This window comes from Poeciliopsis prolifica, unplaced genomic scaffold (genome assembly GCF_027474105.1).
Source record: "Poeciliopsis prolifica strain line A6 unplaced genomic scaffold, Auburn_PproV2 SCAFFOLD027, whole genome shotgun sequence".
NCBI classification, from domain to species: Eukaryota; Metazoa; Chordata; class Actinopteri; order Cyprinodontiformes; family Poeciliidae; genus Poeciliopsis; species Poeciliopsis prolifica.
The window spans coordinates 3509347-3529789 of record NW_026562402.1 but is presented as its reverse complement, the minus strand read 5'-3'; the positions used below and the strand labels follow the sequence as shown (position 1 = coordinate 3529789).

Sequence of the window (20443 nt, the reverse complement as noted above, 5' to 3'; positions counted from 1 at the left end):
AAACAACCAGCCAGAAACTGCTCTATATCGATCATAATAGGAATAAGCAGCCACCGCAGAACATGAAATGTGCTGTTTCATGTTCTGTATGCTGGTTTTGTTCCTGAACTCAGAAACAGGAATAAATATGGCCTCTTCCCAAGCAGATGGTGGACTGCTTGCACACTTGTTTAAATAACTTAAATTCTTATGTAATTTAAGTATGAACATTTAAAGTTCGCTTTTACCACGTCATAGGGAGTTATTTCCTCCTGTTTAAGGTTAAATAACTTGAGGCCTTTTTTTATAGGCCTGATAAAAAAGACCCTGATTGATTCAGAAGTCAAAATAGTGACAGTTAGAACCTAAATATGATTTATTTTAAGTTATTATTTTGTTATTTAACTTAAAAGTTAATTTACTTTATTTTCATTATTGTGTGATTGTGTACACTGTTGCTGCAGGACGGTTTCTAGTCGCTCCAATGATGTACATTTATTATCACAAAGCATAAAAAAGGCAAAACAGTCATGGTCATAAAAGAAAACTGTTCAATTTTATTCCAACCACATATTTAACACGATACAACTCATGACACTAATTCACTTCTGTCAGTCTGGACATGATCTGCTAATTTGTCAGATCATGTGAGACAAGCTGTTTAAGTGATTTCTTAATTCTACAGTAAAACTGAAGCAAAAAGAAAAAAAGAACAAACAAAAAACCCTGATCAATCACAGGACTGTCAAGACTTTAACAGTGGTAGAAATTATGTTTCACGTAAGGCCATGATTGAAGTCATCATTTGACAACTGCTTTGTAACTCAGCGTTTTGTTTTTTTTTTATATTAAAGATTTGTTCTAGATTTGAATGTGACAAAACCAGAAGAAAAAATAAGAAACTTTTTTCCTCATGCTGGTTGAGTGACAGAGTTGAAACAGTGTGGCTACTCTGGAAAGCTGCTGGCGTTGAGGATGAGTTCTCATCCCAGAATCCGAGCTGCTCGGTTTTTGCGTCGACTACGAGCTACAATGCATTCGCTATGACGCAACATGTTGGGAGATGACACTACTGTTGGTTTAGCAGTATGTTCAGAGTATAAAAAGGAACATCCAGAACGAGAGAGACAGGCGCACACACAATATAATAATAACCTGCCATAATACAAATCAGCTGACTAATGTCTTTCACTTCTGCTGACAAACCTACAGATTACTGTTATTTTCTGTAGGTGACAAATATGAAGCCGTACCATATTGGTGCAACCTGTATTTGCAAAGTTACAACCTCTACATGTATATGAAGGTGTATATTCGGTTGCACGTGTGATTTTTTGATCACGTTCTGCACACACACACACATGCACACACACACACACACGCATACACACACACACACACACAAAAACTGATGTAAAAGGGAGTGGAAGCTGGTTAGGCGTCACGCTTATGAAATAAAACAATATGCAAATGAGCCGTTCCTTTCCGCGGCAGAGCGTTCAGGATGTTTGATGAAGTCGGTGCTGGGTTTGCATCTCGCCACGCTGCCTCCGTGTGGGAGGAAATTGGTAACTTCTCGTCGGTATGAGCGTCCAGGTGTGATTTTCATCCCCCTCTCTAGCTGGGGCTCCTCTCCTCGGTTCTCACTGTGATCTTGAATCTTCTATCCTGGTGCGTGTCTGTGAACAACAGAAAGGGATTTTAAATTGTTGTAGATGGACAAAAACCCCTGAGAGAAATTCTTGTTAAGATGGGTATAATATTAGGAATAGCTAAAGGAAGAGAGAAACAACAGCTCTTCTTTCCAAGCTTACTAAACTCAAAAGTATGGATTCCAGGACATTTGTGTTAAAATGTAAAAGATTCAGCTTAAATTAAATATTATTATTAGCTTTTGATTTTGTTATAAAGGGCAGCCAGGTTCTATCTAGTTGCCACAAAACACTTTAACCGACCAATTTGTCAGGTACAACTTACTAGCAAGAATTGGTCCCTCAGAATTTATTTAAAGGGACCTAATATGCAAAAATCTACTCTTTTTTAAATTAATTTTTTAATTTATTTATTTTTTTAGATTTATATCATATTATAATGTTACTCCCTCATCAAACACAAAATGTTGTTTTAATTAATTTATTCATATTTGAGAAATCCTTGAATTTCTCATGGCAACCATTAGGGCGAGTCTTTTCCACAAATCTGACCAACCACTGAAACGCGGCCGAATTTTGACCAATCTGCTTAGCCGACCTAATAGTCCAACTTCCTGCTTCACAATGTCTCTTGACAACCGAACCTGAAAGGCGTAAGCATATGTAAAGCTAAGCGATGACATTTGACTTTTTAAATTTTTTAATTTTTTTTTTTGCAAAAACCATTTTGAGATGTTCAGTAGGATTTGTTTATATTACACTTACATATTAGTCATGGTGAGATCCCGTCTTTGTAGGGAAAGTTCTGTGCAGGAATTTAAACTTTTTCGCAAAGATTTTTAAGGCAAAGATAAAGCATAAAACAATTGCAACTGTGACCACAACTTTGTGAAAAATATGCCACAAAATCAGTCATTTTAGGTTGCAACAATCTCAATCACAGTGTTGCGGAAGGGCTTACTAAACCAAACTAAACTAAGCTAAACTAAACTACACTAAACCAAACTAAACTAAGCTAAACTACGAAGTGCAGAGCAGAGATCTGTCATTGTGAGAGTGCATAACCTTCTGAGCAGAACTGAACCACATTAAACCTCTGAAGCACTGCAGATCTTATCTCCACATTTAAAGACAATGCAACATGTTAATCAGGACACACTCACATGCAGTTTATTTTTGTAGCATGGAACAAACTAACTTTGCTCTTCTTTATTTTGCTGCTAACGCACATTTGTGGTTTCACTTTTAAAATAAACTATCAACTGTCTGGTTTTAGACATTTGACGTAATAAGAGGAAACAGTAAATAAATGCTTCACGGAGATTTAAAAAAAAAAATCATAATGCATATTTTCCTTCTGAGCAGTTCAGTTTTTTTTTTTTGCAGTATCTCAAAATAGAATTCAACTTTCTGCAGGCTTCCTGAAGCTCCTTGGGTTCTCTTTTAACATAGTTTTTGTCCAGTACCTATGCCAAGCATATTGTGCATGGTGTGCTTAAAAAGTGCTGAAAGTGGACAATTAGAGGACAAAAGGAGAAGTGTCAGGCCTACAACTGTCTCCCCAACAGACAAACAGGACCTGAGAGTTGTTTCTTTAAGAAAAAGGGGGAGAAAGGTAGAGCAAAGAACTGACAAAGGACAGAGAGACGATTCAACTGGACTGCTGAAGGCCAAGTTTTTAGCTGACATATTTTTGGGATTCATCTGGATGGAGCTAAAATCACTGAGATGTCTGTTTGTAAATGTGAAACTTGCTGGTGCGTTATTTTCGATTTGTCGGGTTTTGGCTGTAAAACCCCTCCCACAGACACAGTCGTTGCCATGTCTCTTTCTTGTTGTCGAATCATAAACACTGACTGTAACTGATACAGGAGAGGCCTGCAGTGCTTTAGATGTCCTGCAGTCGATTGCAATGTTGGAATAACTTTGGTAGTCCGACCTAGCTGCCATTATTTGATGACTTCTTGCAAAGTTACACAAAGTAACTTTTTGTCTTATGCTAAACTCAGCTGGATGATCTGAGACATTAGATGTGATGAAAAACAAATAAAAAACCCCAGTAAAGTTTATGATTTCATATTTTGCACCACCGAGTCTGACTTTCAGTAAATAATGCTCAGGCATCAGCTTCCTGCTGCTGTTGAACATACAGTCACAAGGATAGCACTTTAGAGATGAAGTATTTACGGTACATTTGTACTGCTTCAACAAAAGCAAGCACAACACAGATAATAATAATAATAATAATAATAATAATAATAATAATAATAATAATAATAATAATAATAATAATAATATTACTTTAACTTTTACACAGTCAAAGAGCTTTCTGTGCTTTCTGCTATAATGCAAGATTTTAATAAGGTTTTTCTGTTAAACCTATGACAGGTTAAGAGCTTTATTCTAAAGCTAAGTCCTATCGTCTTAGTAAAGATCCGTTCAGAAGAATCAGATTGTGTACACTGTTGATTGAATGTCATATCACTATATAGCGGACTTTGGTCACAGCGTTGTTCCATACATGCGACATGTCAGTCAACACCTCCGCACAATAACTCAGCGCAGAGGGTGACATCGTTTATTCATCACAAGTGGAACATATTAAGTTAAGAGTTAAAAGACATGCAGCAAGAAATGTTTACAATACTATAGGTTCTCCGTGCATATAATGTCATTTTCTAGCATAATAAAGTAACTATGTTACTTGATTTTTTTTTTACAGTGGATATGAACACCCAAAATGCCTTAAAATAAATTTAAGTTTAAGGCCTTAAAATTGGCCGTCTGTCTCTTTAAAATCTCCTGCTATTTCTGAAACTCAGGAAGTCATCATAACATCACTCCTCTGTCAACCCTCTAACAACATTTTTACTGGTGTTGCACTGAGAAGTAGATCATATAATGAGCTCAGCAGATGTTCTTATATTTGCTAATTGCTGCTGGCTAGTCTGAAGGAACTGAGTGGGGCAGTTGCAAGGCAGGGCTGCTCTGTGAGGCAGAAGCTTGCAAACGAAGAGGAGCTATGGCTGAAAGGTGGTGCGAGGTTGAACCAGGCATTTTGCATAGCTGAATGATTGCCATGGGGATTAGAGAATTTCTCAAACACGGATGAAAGAATCAAGGCAGCGATCCTGGTATGTTTTTGATCATGACATTATGTAAAGCTCAAAAAAGTTGATTTTAAACAACACTGCCCCTGCAACATGTACATACCCAGTGGTGGAGAAAGTACAAAAAACAATGTACTTAAGTAAAAGTACAAATACACACACAAAGGTTTTGTGAGGGAACATAATTTTTTTTTTCCCTATGTCCCCTAGGGGGCTCCGTAGGACTGTAATCAAACTGTGCCAGAATACTTGGTTCCAACTCAGTGAGCTTTTTTTTAAATATTATTATTCTGTTGCTTCATTCTTATCAGTTCTGTTATACTGAAATACCCACATTCAATGTGTCTAACATTCAGGGACTAAAAATAAACCCACTACTCACTGTTTGTGTCTGAGTCTTTGTCGGTTTCGGTCTCTATGCGGAGTCTCTTCCTCCTGTGGCCTGCCTTGCTCTCCTGACCCGACCCACTATTGTCTTCCTGCTCGTCCAGGCTGCTGTCTGCCTCATTTGCTGAAGATGAGGACTGTGGCGATGCTGAGGAAGCACAAGGGCTCGCAATAGAAGGACACTTTTGCTAAAGGCAGAAATAAAGACGCAGCTTTAGATTTAGACGTTCAGCAACACAATCAGCTCTGTGTCTCGGTTGGAGTTACCTTGCCGTTTGACGTCTTCAACTCTTGTTTCTGGAGCGGAGATGTGAGGGTCTCTAGCCTTACCAGTGCTATGGAAAAATGAGCACAAGACATGTTTTTCCACTGCTAACTGTTCAGCTAAAGGAATATGTCATACTTTTGTTCTGCTTTCCTTTGCTTCAGTGAGTAGAACATCAACACTGAACTCCAGAAGAAGCCATCGCTTTACTCTTTCACAGTTCTTGCCTTAACAGGCATTTGTCACAATCAAACTTACTTATCTACATCAGCATGTGACACATTTCCATAATAACCTGTTCAGCCACTTGCGCAACACACCCTGAGGTAGAGCTGTTGTGGTTTGGTGAGTGCTGGTGGAATGGTTATATGAAGGACAAAAAAGGGAATGAATACGAGATCTATTAACTATCTGTCAGACTGAACCTGTGCTGAGGCTGGATGAGAAACAAACAGGAGCAACCGGTATGTCACACTGCTTTTTAATTTTGATAAAGAACACACGCAAAAGCAATAATTTAGATGATGCCCTGTGAGGCTTAAAATAGGACAGCAGTCCTGTTCAACGCTGAACTGAACATAGTTCATAGAAAGTTGTTGTCCTGAGAGACATAGAAGGCAAAAGACTAACATCTTCAAAAAACATATTTGAGCACAAAACCAGACATAACAGTTTAGACGTTTCAACACTGTGAGGCTCTCTGGCTGCTTTACACACGTTTGTACAGTTATTGGCTCCATGGCGACACTTAGAGGCCAAAAACTACACAAACTGCAGACATACATAATGCAAAGCAAGCTTATTGAATGCGTTATGTGTCAATAATGATATTGATATTATATTTAATTTATTTTTATTAGTGGTGGAGCTTTATTGAAAAGTTTTAAGTGAGTTAATAGAAGGGTCTGCAATTAATTACTAACTATAAATCGCATTTTAATTGAAAACCATATTCTGAAATTATATGCTAAAGCTCTTTTTGCTGTTAAATTATCACATAAATAGACATATGAGCACAACAATAAGGATATTTATTGTTCATATTCCGTTTTTATATTATTCCACCATAAGTTTGGTGAAAAGTTTGGTTATAACCATTCAGCCTTCAAGTGTTTCAGGAACAGCTGATCATTCATGGAACTTCTATAAAAATACTTCTTTAGAAATGTGGGCAGTGGGCGATGACATTAGCATCCGGTGCAGTACAACATTTAAAAAGAGATTTAACGTGAAAGTCATTTTTCCTCATTGAAATACAATTATCAAGTCCACACCCTTTGCTTTATAAACTATGATGACATTTTCAGCCAATTTTCATGTCAGATAATGAGGAAAAAATACATTTCAAAACTTTTTTAGTGTTTGTAAATGTCTGGTTTCAGGTTGAAGTTTTCTCATAACAGGAATTTATGAGATATTAACGGAATACAGTCAATGAAGCCAGAATGTTTTCTTTTTTAATGAACCAAGGCTGTATGAAGAAGCTGACACATTCAGTAAATAGCTTTCTTTCTCAGAACTTGATTTTCCGCTCTCATCTGTATAGGCTAAATTTAAAGCTAGTTTGTCAAGCTTAGCAAGAGGAGGAAAGTAAAAAAAAAATAAAACAAAACAAAACAAAAAAACATCTGGCATAGATTTACGGCTTCTTTATAATGGGGTTGTGTTAAATCATCTAACATTCAGAGTGGTTTCAATTTAACGAATCAAAAAGAAACTCTTAGGGGGCTCCAGCTAACATGTAATCAGAGCAGTGTCAGTTCAAAACATTTTATGCATCAAAAACTCCAAACATCTCAAAGAAAAAAATATGTATCAGGGGTGTAATGGTAACTTTATATATTTTGAAAATACTGTATCAAAAATGATTTCTCTGGACATTGCTGTATCTGACACCTGGAAAATGGTCTCCGTCTCTTTAAGAAGCTTCCGCTCTTTCCAACACTCCACCTGCAGCATGACATAACAACAATACTTCTCCATAATGCCGGTTACAAGCATCCCTAGGAGCATTGTAGTTTGTAAGATGAGTTCACCTTTATTTTAGCTTGTGAAGAAGCAAGGAGAGAACTGGTTAGCATCTAGTCTTTTGTACACTTTTAAATCTGCACTGCTGTAAGAGCAGATTTAAGTCAATTTGCCAGAAGGAAAGGGGAAAGGGTTGATTTCTAAGCTAGCTATTTCCTACTTCAGTAAATACTGCTGGTTATGAGTCTGAGGTAGGTGTGCTACTTCCAGCTACTTTTGGAAAAAACTATTTCAGTCGATTTACTGAATACTGCCATCCCACATTTCCAACTCAACATGATTAAGGGATAAGATTTGTTAGTCAGCAAGCAGACAGAGTTGCAGACATTTTCGTAATCTTTACCTGGACGTAATGACAGAGTGAGGACAGGAACTTTCTTTCCGTTGCTTTGCTCCATTTTATCATTTGCTTCTTCGTTTTTGTCCTGATCGTTAACCTGCGGCAATAATACCATCATTACATCTTTTGTTCACCTTGATAAAAAATTTTAATTAAAATTTTAGTGTGAAGAAGTTTGAAAATACCTCATGGTTATGATCACTGTTCAACTCTTGTTCTTGTTTGATGGGTGTTGAGGAGGAGGAAGAAGGGAGAGAAATGAGTGAAGGTGATGACACAGGTATGGCTGTATTTACATTTCTGTCAGGGCTCCTCTGTATGTCTCCTTCGCTTTGCAAGGCGATGGGACTGTCATCATTTCCAGGTTGGTTAGGTTTAGACTTCGCTCGATCGGAAAGGTCCAGAGGCCCGTCAGAGCTCTCTCGAAGTTCTTCTCCAGAGACTTTTTCAGTCTTGGAAGGTGGGCTTTCTCTTTTCTCCACAGGCTTAGTTTCATTCTCTATGTTCTCTGGCATCCTCCTGAATGTGAACACCACTGTTGGTTCTTTAGGGGGCGGAGGCGTGCTCTGCTTTTGGCTCTGCCACGGAGAACCTAAACTATGCCTTCTGATGGTGGCTTGTGAGATTTGTGGGATCAAGTTGGAAAGACGTGTCAGATGAAGCCTGTTGGAAGGGTTCTGCAGGCCCGGGTTGGCTCCCACAGCTGCCAGGGGACCCCAGTTCGGACCTTCAGATAGAGGCCAGGGCAGAGAGACGGGGCCACTCTTGATTGGCTTGGGATGGCAGGGGATGGGCGCGTGGATCACAGGTCTGTTTGGTCTCACCTCTCCACTTGGTGAGGAGGAGGACTTCTTCCGAAGAAGTGGGTTATGCATGGAGGAATGCTGATCAAGTGCTTCAATGCTTTGGGGAAATGATGAACAGAAGTTAGTTATATATTAGGAAGGAATGTGATCTTATTTTTCTTTTAACAAAATGGGAAAACCAGGACAAAAAAGAACCAAAACAAAACTGAGGTAAAGTCTCAAAGGTCCCAGGTGTCACCCGTCATGTCCAGTAGATGTTGTCTTTGCTCTCTATTGAACAATGACTCTCTCCATTGCTGCATATTTGAAGTCATTAAAATAATGACGTAAATTAAATTTGGCTTGACGTAGGAAGGACTGTATTTTCTCTGTCTGAGAATATATATATTTTTTTGTCCTTCATATTGTACAGCTACTTCAGCTTATGCTTTATCTCACTTTATGCAGATGACACCTGCTAATAAAATACAACCATTAATAAAAACGTTGATGACTCAAAAATGTCCAGCCCGTAAATGACAGTCTGGACCAAAATTGAGATGTTTGCAACTGGAATAAATTCTTTCAGCCACTTCAAGTTCTACGATTATATTCATTAGTTCAAGTCAAAACCAGGATTTGGGAATGGCAGCACTCCCCACAAATTAGGGGGGGGAGTGCTGCCATTATGAGTTCATAAAAACTCATGTGGCTTCCAGGGAACAAAGCATTTTGGCTTTTTTTTTTTAATTTTTCGTATCTTTTGAAGATGTTTATGCATAAACCCACATATAAGGTTTTTACCTATTCTCTCTAGATCGGTTTAGTCTGTGCTCTGTCTTCCAGGATGATGATGCTGAAGTTGGCTGAGGCTTGTATACTTCCTGTGTGAGAAAAAAGGGTTGGATTACAATACATGTCAAAGTTACTGCCAGATTTCTTTGACTAAAAGAAATACAGTCCGATCTCAAAGAAAATAGCTATAATTTTTAGAACCTGGGGGTGCATTCACATCAGCCCTGTTTCATCTGCTTTAATTTAACTCAAGTTGTTAACTCTTGTTTGTATGTGTGAATGCGTAATCAAATTCCAGCCCACCAAAAACTTAGGTTAGGGAACAGGTTGCTCAAAGGGTTTGGTTCATTTGACACAGAGCTGTGTAATTTCTAATTTCAGCAGCTGAAAATGGAACAAATGTCGCAATTTTGGTCCCCAATCAAACCGGGTCTGCTAGACTGTCAGGTCCTTTGCTTATGTGTGGCCTAAGCTTTAGCTCATTCGTCCAATGCAGTGATACAAATGGAAGTTGTAATCATGCTGATTAAGCAACTGTAAAAACTTAATTTAGGTTTTAACAAAGGCAGAGTAGAGGGAGCTGATTTAAAAACTTACAAAAATACTTCGGTTTGTGCCTCTCAGCAGCCTGCATTCAGTTTCTGTAAAAAAATAAAATAAATAAATAAATAAAAGATATAAGAGAACAAATGACAAAATCTGCTCTATGAAAAGAAGCCCTTCTCTGGTGAGCCTCACCTTCACCTCTGTGGTCTGCCTCAGTCTTCACCAGTACATCGCCATCTGCTGGTTGGTCTCTGGACTGGCTGGTTGGGCTGACCAGGGCTACAGCTCCGGGGGACAGGGGGTCAGGAGACAACTTTGGTTTGATGTCGACAGAGTTGTTGTTATTGTTGTTGTTGTGCTCGCTGCAACTTCTGCTTTCACACACCAACAGGTAGTGTTGAAGAAACAAAGGACACATTTAAGGGGGCGCTAAAAACAAAACTAAGGTCAGTTTAATAGAATTTGTACTGAAATGACTGGAACTGGGAGGAATTTGATTAAAATGACATTGAGTTATTCTCAATGCATTTGAATTTAAACAAATGTGATCTACAACTGGAATAAATTTGACTTTGATATATGGGACATTTGTTATGAACTGACAATGTAAAATACTCTTTGCATAATATAGTATTATGCAAAGAGTGAAACCTTTTGATAAAGGTCAGTTTAATGGACTTTGTTAAGCTGAGTCCTCATTGGAAACATTTAGTTATAGCACCCAGACCTGATTAAATTGAAATGCTAATGGTGTTGTTGCTTGTCAACTTCCTCAGGATTCAGTTTTAAACGTCACATTTATTTTTTAAATTTGCACTTTTATCCAAATCCCTTTTTGGTGCAGCAATAATTGTTTTCCTAATGAGTGAAACTGTACAAATAAAAAAGAATAAATAAACTAAACTGTATAAATCAGTAAGGAGGATTTTAGGACTAGCTCTAAAATAAGCTGAACCTTGTTGTAGTTTTAGCTCACGATAAGCTAAACTAAGTGGAAACTTTCCAGTCAAATATCACATACTCACTCAAGTGCTGCTCTTAAACTGGCAATCTCGTTTTTAAGTCTAAGATTCTCTTTCCGAAGGTTGGTCATTTCTCCAGCTAAAACCCAAAGAACAAGTCGCAGTGAAAAATAGAGTTTTTTTTAGATAAAGGCAACAAGAAAAGAATTGTAAAACAAAGTAATTTTTAGAGGAAGCTAATGATGCTTATTAGCATTAGAAAAGGAAAAAGCATCTGGAATACCAAGGAGGGAGATGTGCTGAAGGCTCTGTATGCGTAAGGCTTCGTGCTCCTGCTGTCTTCGCTTGGCGACTTCTTGGGTTACGGTACATCTGTCACACAGACCGGCTCTCAGTCTGAACACACAGCAGAAAAAATAATGCTAATTCAAGTGTTAATTTTATGTCAATTAAGCTCTGAATTCATATATTTGAGGAGGCTCTTGTATATTAATCTCTCTGCGAAAGCTGGATTTGTTCCACACTTGAAAAACGTAACTGTGTGGCAATCAGCTATTATTGTAAGCAAGTTATTTTTGTATAAAAATAAGAAATAAAAATCTGTCAGGCCCGGCAACCTGAGCAGGTGAAGCTACAGATTGCTCACTTTTTGAATGACGGTTTTATTTATAAAGGAAACGGGTCGACTGAACCAACATCATCTTACGTGACAATGTAATTTCAAGTCCCAGTAGAAACGATGGCTTAACTGTAGCTGCGTTCCCATCGACTGTATAAATGTGCAAATCAGAAATGGGAAAATACATTCGCTTCATTGAATTTTGCTAATTTTGAGAAAACCTGATTTTCAATAAGACATTTTTGCATTAGTATGAGGTATTGAAATAAATGTGTTTCACAAAACTGCAATGGAAGCGCTTTTTTTTGCATCACAGGTCACATGATTAACAACCGAGTGTTACTACTGGCAGGAAAGACGAAGAAGACGACAGGTAGCGCTAAGAAACCTCTGAAATGGAACTTGTCTGACAACATGACATAGGTTTTAGCATCTTAAAAGCAAAACACTCTCCTTTGACCAACAGAAGAGGTACAAAGCCGTTTTCATCTTTTTGTATCTTACTAATCTCAAGGAAAGTCTTTACACTAAAATCTTTAGCTTAATTCATGTTATTACTTTCCTAAGCTTTAGCCACCGTTAATAGTTTTTATGTCATCCTTTAATTACTACCTGGATGCCTTTAGTATTTCAAGTCCCTTTACAAAACAGAAAACATCCGGTTTTAATTCAGTGTTACCTGTTTTCTAGAGTCTTGATGTTCTCCATTAGTAATTTCTGCTGCTCTTTCATCTGCTGGTTTCTGGTGAATAGTTCCTCCATCCGCTTTGTGTCGCTGTTGGCATCAAGCAGTTAGAGTCGGGTTTTAGTAATGCAAACAAATTCCATAAACCTACAAATGAAATCAGATTTTTACACTCGCAGAATAAAAACGACACATATTTTGTTATTTCTCACTGTCTGAAGTCAAGTCAGACCAAAGTTTTTCTTCTTTTTCAAGAATTTTCTAAACTATCTCTAACAAACAAACAAACAAACAAACAAACAAACAAACAAACAAACCTTCCTGCTGTCTCAGAAAGAAATTCTGTAAAATAATAAAGCATGATGTCGCTCAGAACACAAAGCATTGTATTCCTGAACAGATCTACCCTCATGGATTGGACAAATCAATTTGTTCATCATATCAAGTTGGTGCATCTCTAGTCATAATACTGATAGAAACAATTTGTCAGAGATTTATTTAGAACCAAAAGAAGTTTGATTGTCATTAATTTCCTAAGATTTGAGTGTATGCATTTGGTTTAAATGATGATGTGCTTCTGAGTGAAGCACTATCACTATCTCTGAGATGTTTAGAATGATGTAAGAAGTACAAAGGAAGCTGTTTCAAAGGAAATGTTCTTCCATAGCATGCTAAGACATGTCCGCGGTTTATTCAGGCTGTGAGACAGTTCAAGGCTTTTTACAGAAAACAGGAATTTCCATGTTCCCCTTTGAGGTCTCTCACTATCCGTCCCTGTCAGGGAACAAGATGCATCTGGAAATGTTAGGAGCCTCATGGAGCTATGATTGTAAACTTGAACAACTATGTTCAAGTGCCTTCACACCAGCTCTGTCTAGTCCACCTTAATCAAAAGCGGAACAAACAGTTTGTTTTCCTAGTGAACCAAACTTTCCAAGAAACATCCGGTTTGTCTGGGGAGGTGGGAACGAGCAATCAAGCCAAAAAAAATCAAAAATCAAACTCTGGTCCACCTTCAAACCAAGGTCTTGGTTCTGCTGAAGTGAACTCTGGTGAGGTTCTAATGTACATGTGAACGCCAAGGGGACCGGAAACCCCTCCAGAAACAGAAATCAGACTATTGTGCAGGACATTCTGGGCAAATACAACAAAAGCAAAAGGAGTCTAATGGTAGTGGGAAGAATGGCTCGTCCTGAGCGTTGAAGAGTGAATGACAACACACCATTTCTGTTTACAATTTGTGAAGAAAGAAGTTGTGTTCGTGTCCTCTTCAGAGGTTTTCGTGTTGTTCTCTCCAGTGAGTCTTGGTGCAGCTCCACCACAGGCGAGGGGGTAAATGGGTTTTTCATAAAGTTCGGTTCATTTGTGTGGTGTGAAAGCAAACCGCACCAGCTGTTCGAACCGAGTCTAGCGGACCATCAGATAAGAACTCTCTTCTGATTGTCCCAACTTTGTCCGCCTCGACTTTAACTAAGCATTAACATTTTCCAAAATAATAATAATAATAACTATCTTCTCTGCAGCCACACAGAGCTAATGGCAGAGGACTGTTGTTTTGATCAGATCTCAGACTTTTAAACTGCAGTTTAATCTCATTTTAAGTAACAAAATTAATGGTTAATTAGTTTTGTCCTGCAGTATCCTCACCAAAGCTTCTGTGTTCTGCAGCCTCATAAAACTGAGTTTTATTGACATGTGCCGCCTGCTCCTATAGTAAATAAAGATCCACTGGGAGAATGTCTAGTATCTTCATTAGACTTTTTGAATGGCTTAAAAGTGCTAATTGTGTGCTTACATTGAATACTCTTCCCATCTCCTTTTCCTTTTCTCTCAGTTCTAAGAAGAATCAAAAGTTCGGTGACTCAATAACAGACTTGTTGCAACATGAGCTTCCTTCCTTCCATGCAGTGAACCCGGAGCCAGGTGCAGGTCTGGCGTGCCCACCTGCCTCCCTGTCTGATCTGAAAACGCTTCGCATTTGAACTGTCTTCAATTTCTACGTAAACCATGAGTCTACTCACCAGCCCTTCTTGTTGGACAGCTCTTTGACTTTCACCTGTAAAACTGATTAAAAATAAGACATACTCATCACTATTAGAATTTATAGTGAAAAAAACAAAACCAAAAAACAATCTTTGCAATGCTCAGAAATCTTTAGCCCTCACCTTCCACTTCTCCTTCATGGGCTTCCTGCAGCTTCTGCAGAAGGTCTTTAAAGCTCTCCATTATTTCCAACATTCACAGTTGAACTTCACTTAAACTGTGTGACAGAAAAAGCAGGTGTTTATTTATTTATTTAAATCATTGTCGATCAGAAGAATAGAATAAAACAGGATTTTCTTTTTTGCGACAATAAGATCGGATTCAGCTTGCACCACGCCCTTAATCCCATGTTATTACGAAATGATAAAACCTGTGTAAACACTCACAAGAACAGTTAAACGCACGAACGTTATAGCCTGAGGACTGTTGGTGTGAGTCTGAGAACGAGTCCCTAAATTCTCATGAGGAAGCGTTTTTTTTTCTTCTTTTTTTTATATTTAGGAAAACTAGTTAGACTGGACCTGCCAGGTGTGCTACTTTAGCTTGCACTTTGTGATTCAAATACATAAACGACACAACACCATATACATTTGGTAGCATTTTCAAGTGTATGTTATCATTTGAAAATATTGTCATTTTCAAATGATAACATACACAAACAAATAAATTCAAGAAACTTTCCACTCCTTCAGTAAAGATAACGCACAACACAATATAGGCTCAGTTAGTAAAACAGAAGAGCTTCTGCTAAGTAAGAAGCTCAGAGTTAACACTGTGTGTGGATTTATATATAATTGGGTCGATCTGATCAGATTGTGGAAGTAGCATCATGGGAAATTCTTCTCCACAGGTTCCATGGTGTGGCTCTTTTTATTGTAAGCGCTTTGAATTGATTGTAGGTCTCAGTGTTTCTCTACAACACCTTGAATATACCCCATAATCAATGACAAATTATATGGACAGTGTTCTGGCTTGTCCCTAATTGTGTTTCCATTGCTAATGTGTGCAAATCTTTCAAATTGTTGAAAAGAAAAAGAAGAAAAAAAATTCTCAATTTCGCATTTGCAGAGAGAAATGAAATTTAAATCACAGGTGAATTAGCTTGTTCACACGGTAAGTTGTGGCGACATCAGATGTAAAGACTTGCATGATATATATTAATTCAGGCATGTTGCCAGCACTTGTTATCCATCAGCCAATCAGAGGGTATAGAGTGATAAGCCCTGCCCACTTGGAAGTGGCTAAGTCTGCAACAATTTTGGCAAATTCTAGTCTGTGATTTTACAGACGCGCTATGGATTCAATACTGAACACAATTTTTCAGATTGTCTTGAAAGATGATTGGGGCTTTGTGCTTTGCCATATAAATATGCTGCTTATTAGTTTGTTTACTGCTCTTCACACACTGTTCATTTTAAATAGACTTAAACATGTCAGGAGTGTAAACACCCAGGAAGATGGGAACAGAGGTAAGCAGCAGGGACTTTATGTCTGTTCACTGACAGTGTGGATTTGGCCGCTTTCGGAGTGGCCAAATGTAGAAAACAATAACAACACATTGTTTAAACGAGATTTGATGGAAAAAAACTTTTTTTTTGAAAAAGACGCAGAATTTCTGCGTCTTTCTCAAGAAAAAGATGATAATGTTTATTAGCTCTGGAGCACATTAAGATGTGACTATATATAGTATATTCATTCTAGTGCCTATTATTAAATTATCAGTATTGGGACATATAAATGCAACTGAATGAATAAACAACTTCAGAAGTAAAAAAAGCATTTGTGTGTGCGTGTGTAGGCGTGTGTGTGTGTGTGTTTTTAAAGACTCACTCTGTGCATTCTGGCTTGCTTGGTGCTGTGTTATGTATTGGAAAAAGTCTCTGGTCTGTACTGTGCTGAGTAAGAGCTTCACAAATGAGTGTTCTGGCTGCAAATTCTTAGTAAAGGGTAACTATTTCTTTAACTACTTATTTTTTCCTGCCTACATGTAAAGACTGGCTTAATTTTGCATGGAGTGAATTTGCAATGAGCTCACCTTACCCTTAGCTCACATGCTAGCGTGTTCAGACAACCTCTGTGTTCGGGAGTTCATGCTACAGCTACAGCCTCCACCCTTGTTGAAGGGTCATAACTCAAAGATCGTTATACTTTCCAGCACCACTGAGGACCCAGTGGACAGCAACCTGGCATTCCATGCTGAATAGGTTGGGACAGAGAAAGGGAAGAACATGACATGTGCGCTGGACAGAGCCTCTAATTACCTTTGCTACCAGGAAAGCAGCTTTTACCAGCTTTTTCAGCTTGCAAGATAAGTCATGACTGGTCAAGCCGGTTTCAGCTCCCCTCCAAAGGCTTCTCTTAACCTGAGATAAACCACATGGGATGGGCGAGCTACTGCAGAGAATCTCTCTCTCTCTCTCTCTGTCTCTCACACACTTGCTCACCTCTTGTGCAAATTGAAAATTGTACAACTATGCTGAACAATCAGTCTGCATTGTGGACCCAATGTTACAGCATTCAAGCATAAGCGACACCTAGTCCTGGTCTTTGTAAAGAAATAAAGGTGTGATCTCGTTCTGATCTTTGATGAAATTGTGAAAGTGAGTGAGCTGAAACTCTGTTTGGTCCAGGAGAAGAAGGAGACAAGCACCCACATGAGGTTGCAGGCTTTAGAGATAGCCCCCCTGACAACATATCTAACGACATAAATGTGTGAACCCAAGGTCATTCCCGCCTTCTCCTCATTGTTTTAAGCTTTTTTCCTCAAGGAGGAGAAGACATAATAAAAAGGATGATCAAACTGTCTTGTTCAGATTTGAAGTGCTTGTTGGTGTTAAATTCACCAACAAGCATCATTAGACACTCAACAGCTCTTTATCAGTGTCACCAGGAACTCACCCGTGCCCCATCACAGCTGTTAGACCAACACTTCTACTTTTGCAAAGCCACAGAAACACAGGTGAAGAAGAGTGGGATGATCAGTTAGGGATCGCAATACATGTTTGGTGACTTGATGCCCAGGGCATGGATGGTAAGTGGTAAAATGGGCTGCACTTGTATAGAACTTTTTCCAAGTCTGAGGACTCCCAACAGCTTTACACAACAATCAGTTATTGACCTATTCATACACACTGATGGTGGTAAGCTACATTGTAGTCACAGCTGCCCTGGGACACACTGAGACAAGTGAGGCTGTCATTCAATAGGCAGCACCACACCCTCTGATCACCCTCAGTGGGCAAAGGGACAACGCGTCCTGCCCAAAGAGGCAAAGACAAAGATAGTGGTCAGTAGTTTGATTGGGGACCAAGATTGGAACATTTTCAACTGGTGCTGTTCGCGTTCAGACTCCACTGCGACAAATGAACCAATGATAGCATGCCAACATTTGAAATGTGTTTTTTTTTTTTTTTTTATGTTGAGAGGCTTTCTTTTAAATAGTGTCAATAATTCACCCGGCATCCACATCCTTTTGTCACTTGTCTTCCTCTGATTGTACATCAGAATAACCACTGAAGGAAGCAACAAGACAATATCTGAAGAAGTCACTGAGCAAAACTTCCTTCTTCACAAAATGCAAGCAAAAATAGAACGGCGTCAGATTTTAGTGGTTAAAGTTTCTCATTTGGCTTTGGTAAAAGACCTCAAGTCATTTCACTTGCTTGTGGGAGAAATGGCAACCCACCGCTAGATCAACCTATCTGTCACAGATACTGATGCTTTTGGAGTTTCCAAGAACTTGGTTGTCAAAAAACTAATGATTACCTTCAGTACCCCACCTTTGAGGTTTTCAGTTTCCATTGCTGAGAGTAAAGCTGATAAAAACTTAAGCTTTTGGGAATTTTCAAACTTGAGGTAACAGAGCTTTAATTTGACAAGTTCATCAATATTTTGGTCCTCTGAAATCGCCTCGGGCGACATTCACCTGCAAGTATGAAATTCATAAATTTTTAGAATAGTCTGAACACCACAAAACATGTTTACTTTTTTCAAATAAAAAACTGTCTTCTTGCGTAGATTTGACAAATAGAACTGTCGTGTTGCATTTCATTCAATGTTTGCTTCATTGTGTGCAACAGACTCACAGTTTGCCATCAAACTTGTGCCTGAACATATTCCAAATTTAGTCAAGTGCTAATATTTAGCATTTTGATCAGTGGAGTTTCAGGTCTCTTGACATGTCAGGATATGTCAGGAAAGAGGCTGTTCAGATCACTTCAGCAGTGCAAGAAAAGACCTGCCTGCCTCAGTTAGCTGGCTCTGCTATCACAGATCCTTATTCACACCCCTTCCTTCTCTCTCTCTGTCTCTCTCTGTCTCTCTCTCTCTCACACACACACACACACACACACACACACACACACACATAAATCTATTACTGCTTACCAAGAATTTCAGGTTCCCTAGGCTTCAGACTCTATCTCCAACTGCATGACATTTTCCAGTCAGTTGAAAGAGACGTTACAACGCTCATCTCCCGGGATGCTCCACACCTGTGAAGAAACCCATCACGCAATAGGAAACACGTCTCACTCCCTCTGCTTCCAGACAGACAGACACTTGCTGCCAAACGATTTGTATCAGAGTGGGAAAGTTTGGAGTCTGAGCAAAACCAAAGCTGAGTTGTTTGAAAGAAAGTTCTGGTGTCCAAGTCAGCAACAGGTACCGCTGCAGAGCTGTGGAGAAGGGGAACGGAGCAGGAGTTTCAACTCCTTCCTCGTTTACAACCAGAGGAAGACATGTGGCAAAAGGATGTGGTTGCCGGGTTAATTATTGACACTTTTTTAAAATTATTGTTATTATCACAAACAGAAAAAAAATCTGATGTAATAGAAATCCTCTCAACATAAAAAAAAAAAGCCCAAACTCGTTTCAAATGACGCCGAGCTATCACGAAATATATAAACTGTCTGTATTACACAGAATATTAGTGAGCAGTTCTTATAACATCCATAAACTCTCAAACTTCCAAATTGTATCCTCAATCATGTGCATGAGTTTTAAATTGTTCCCTGTATAGTTGTTTACTCCTTGCAGTACCTGCCAGCAGCTCCTCCTTCCTGGCCTTCAGGTTTGACCTTTGCCAATTCCAAACTCACCTCAGTCACCCTGGGAACTCTGGCTGCGGCGCTCCTTCTGTCCCGATTTCTGCCTCTCCGTTCAGAAGTCCAAAATGGGCTTGAAACAGAGAGAGGGAACAGAACACTGGAGAGGAGAGAAGCAGAAGAGACTGAGGTGAAGGAGAACGCCCCATACACTCGCTCTCACCCCCCCACCCACCGTTCTTTTTTTCTCTCTCTTTCTCTCCCTCTCTCATCTCTTTACCTAGAGAAAACCGGTTGGGTCGGTCCTCCCACAAACACTGAGGCCCGGGCAAGTTCTCCCTTGATATTCCTGTTCTGCTGAAATCCAACAAAACCGGTTAAACCGGCTCCAGGAAGCCCGGTTCCAGGAAACAGAAATATCCAATGTAGGCACCAGTGACTGCTTATCTAAACCAAGAGTTATTGTTTTCCTGCATGCAATACTGCCCCCCACCCACCCACCCCAAAAAAACCAACCAAACAAACAAAAAAATAAAAACTGATGTGACAATAGAATTGACTAAATAATTGAACTTTAATATAAATTTAGGAATAATAACATGGGCGCTATCTGCTGAGACAATGTTCATTGTCCTGATATAAAATGAAGCAAATGTCTGTGGAGACGCTTCAGGCTGCAGTTTGAAGCAGTCACAGACGGCTGTGACACTACTGGTATGTGAGCATGCGGCCAAGCAGCAGACGCCTGCAGTGGACGGTCTGTTGCCACGGAGACGAGACACCATTCATTTCTTGTGTGATGTTAAAAAAAAAAAAAAACTCGTCTTCCTGATTCCGAAAACAGATTCCTCACGACCGGCTCGACTGGACTGAGCCAGGCATCTTTATCGTCGCTGTATGACCTGCCACTCCCTTGTGGGTTATGGCGCCGCACACGCCTAAAACAATGGCTGGACTGACGTGTTCCTCGCGTCTTTAGGTCGCTGCTTTTCATGCTGAAGCCTGAGAAGGTCTTAGGAAACATTCGAAAAGTCTTTCAAGAGGTCAGGAGATTTAAAATCAATTCCAAGAGCAGGTTCAGCTTTGGATTTATTGGAACCAACATTGAGAGCAGAAAGACTTCATGACACGTACAGGCTGCTAATTTATCATATGGCAGCGTAATACCAGTCATGACGTCTATCTAAACAGGTGTTTTCACA

At 39.1% G+C, this 20443-nt stretch overlaps 1 protein-coding gene across 2 annotated transcripts; it reads right to left on the bottom strand.

Annotated features, from left to right (window-relative positions):
• Positions 1–516: 516 nt before the first annotated feature.
• On the bottom strand, positions 517–19440 carry rbbp8l (retinoblastoma binding protein 8-like). 2 transcript variants are annotated; one of them, XM_055048604.1, is made up of 14 exons: positions 19296–19440; positions 14319–14413; positions 14175–14217; positions 12148–12243; positions 11133–11245; positions 10913–10988; positions 10080–10258; positions 9939–9982; positions 9351–9430; positions 7947–8664; positions 7765–7858; positions 5396–5463; positions 5124–5316; positions 517–1658 (listed from the first exon to the last, which is right to left on the bottom strand). In XM_055048604.1, the coding sequence occupies exons 2-14, from the start codon at positions 14389–14391 to the stop codon at positions 1597–1599; spliced, it is 1839 nt and encodes a 612-aa protein (XP_054904579.1). In that variant the 5' UTR covers positions 14392–14413; positions 19296–19440; the 3' UTR covers positions 517–1596. The 2 variants fall into 2 exon arrangements, with proteins under 2 accessions (XP_054904579.1, XP_054904580.1); XM_055048605.1 differs by having other exon boundaries at positions 10086–10258.
• Positions 19441–20443: the final 1003 nt, after the last annotated feature.

What these genes read in the sequence shown, in the direction of transcription:
- rbbp8l (XM_055048604.1), bottom strand. Translation starts at nt 14,391, where the DNA reads ATGTTGGAAATAATGGAGAGCTTTAAAGACCTTCTGCAGAAGCTGCAG. An exon ending in CTGTCCAACAAGAAGGGCTG is followed by an intron (nt 12,244 to 14,174) that starts GTGAGTAGACTC and finishes TGATGCCAACAG; the next exon opens with CGACACAAAGCGGATGGAGG. An exon ending in GCACAAACCGAAGTATTTTT is followed by an intron (nt 9,431 to 9,938) that starts GTAAGTTTTTAA and finishes TTTCTCACACAG; the next exon opens with GAAGTATACAAGCCTCAGCC.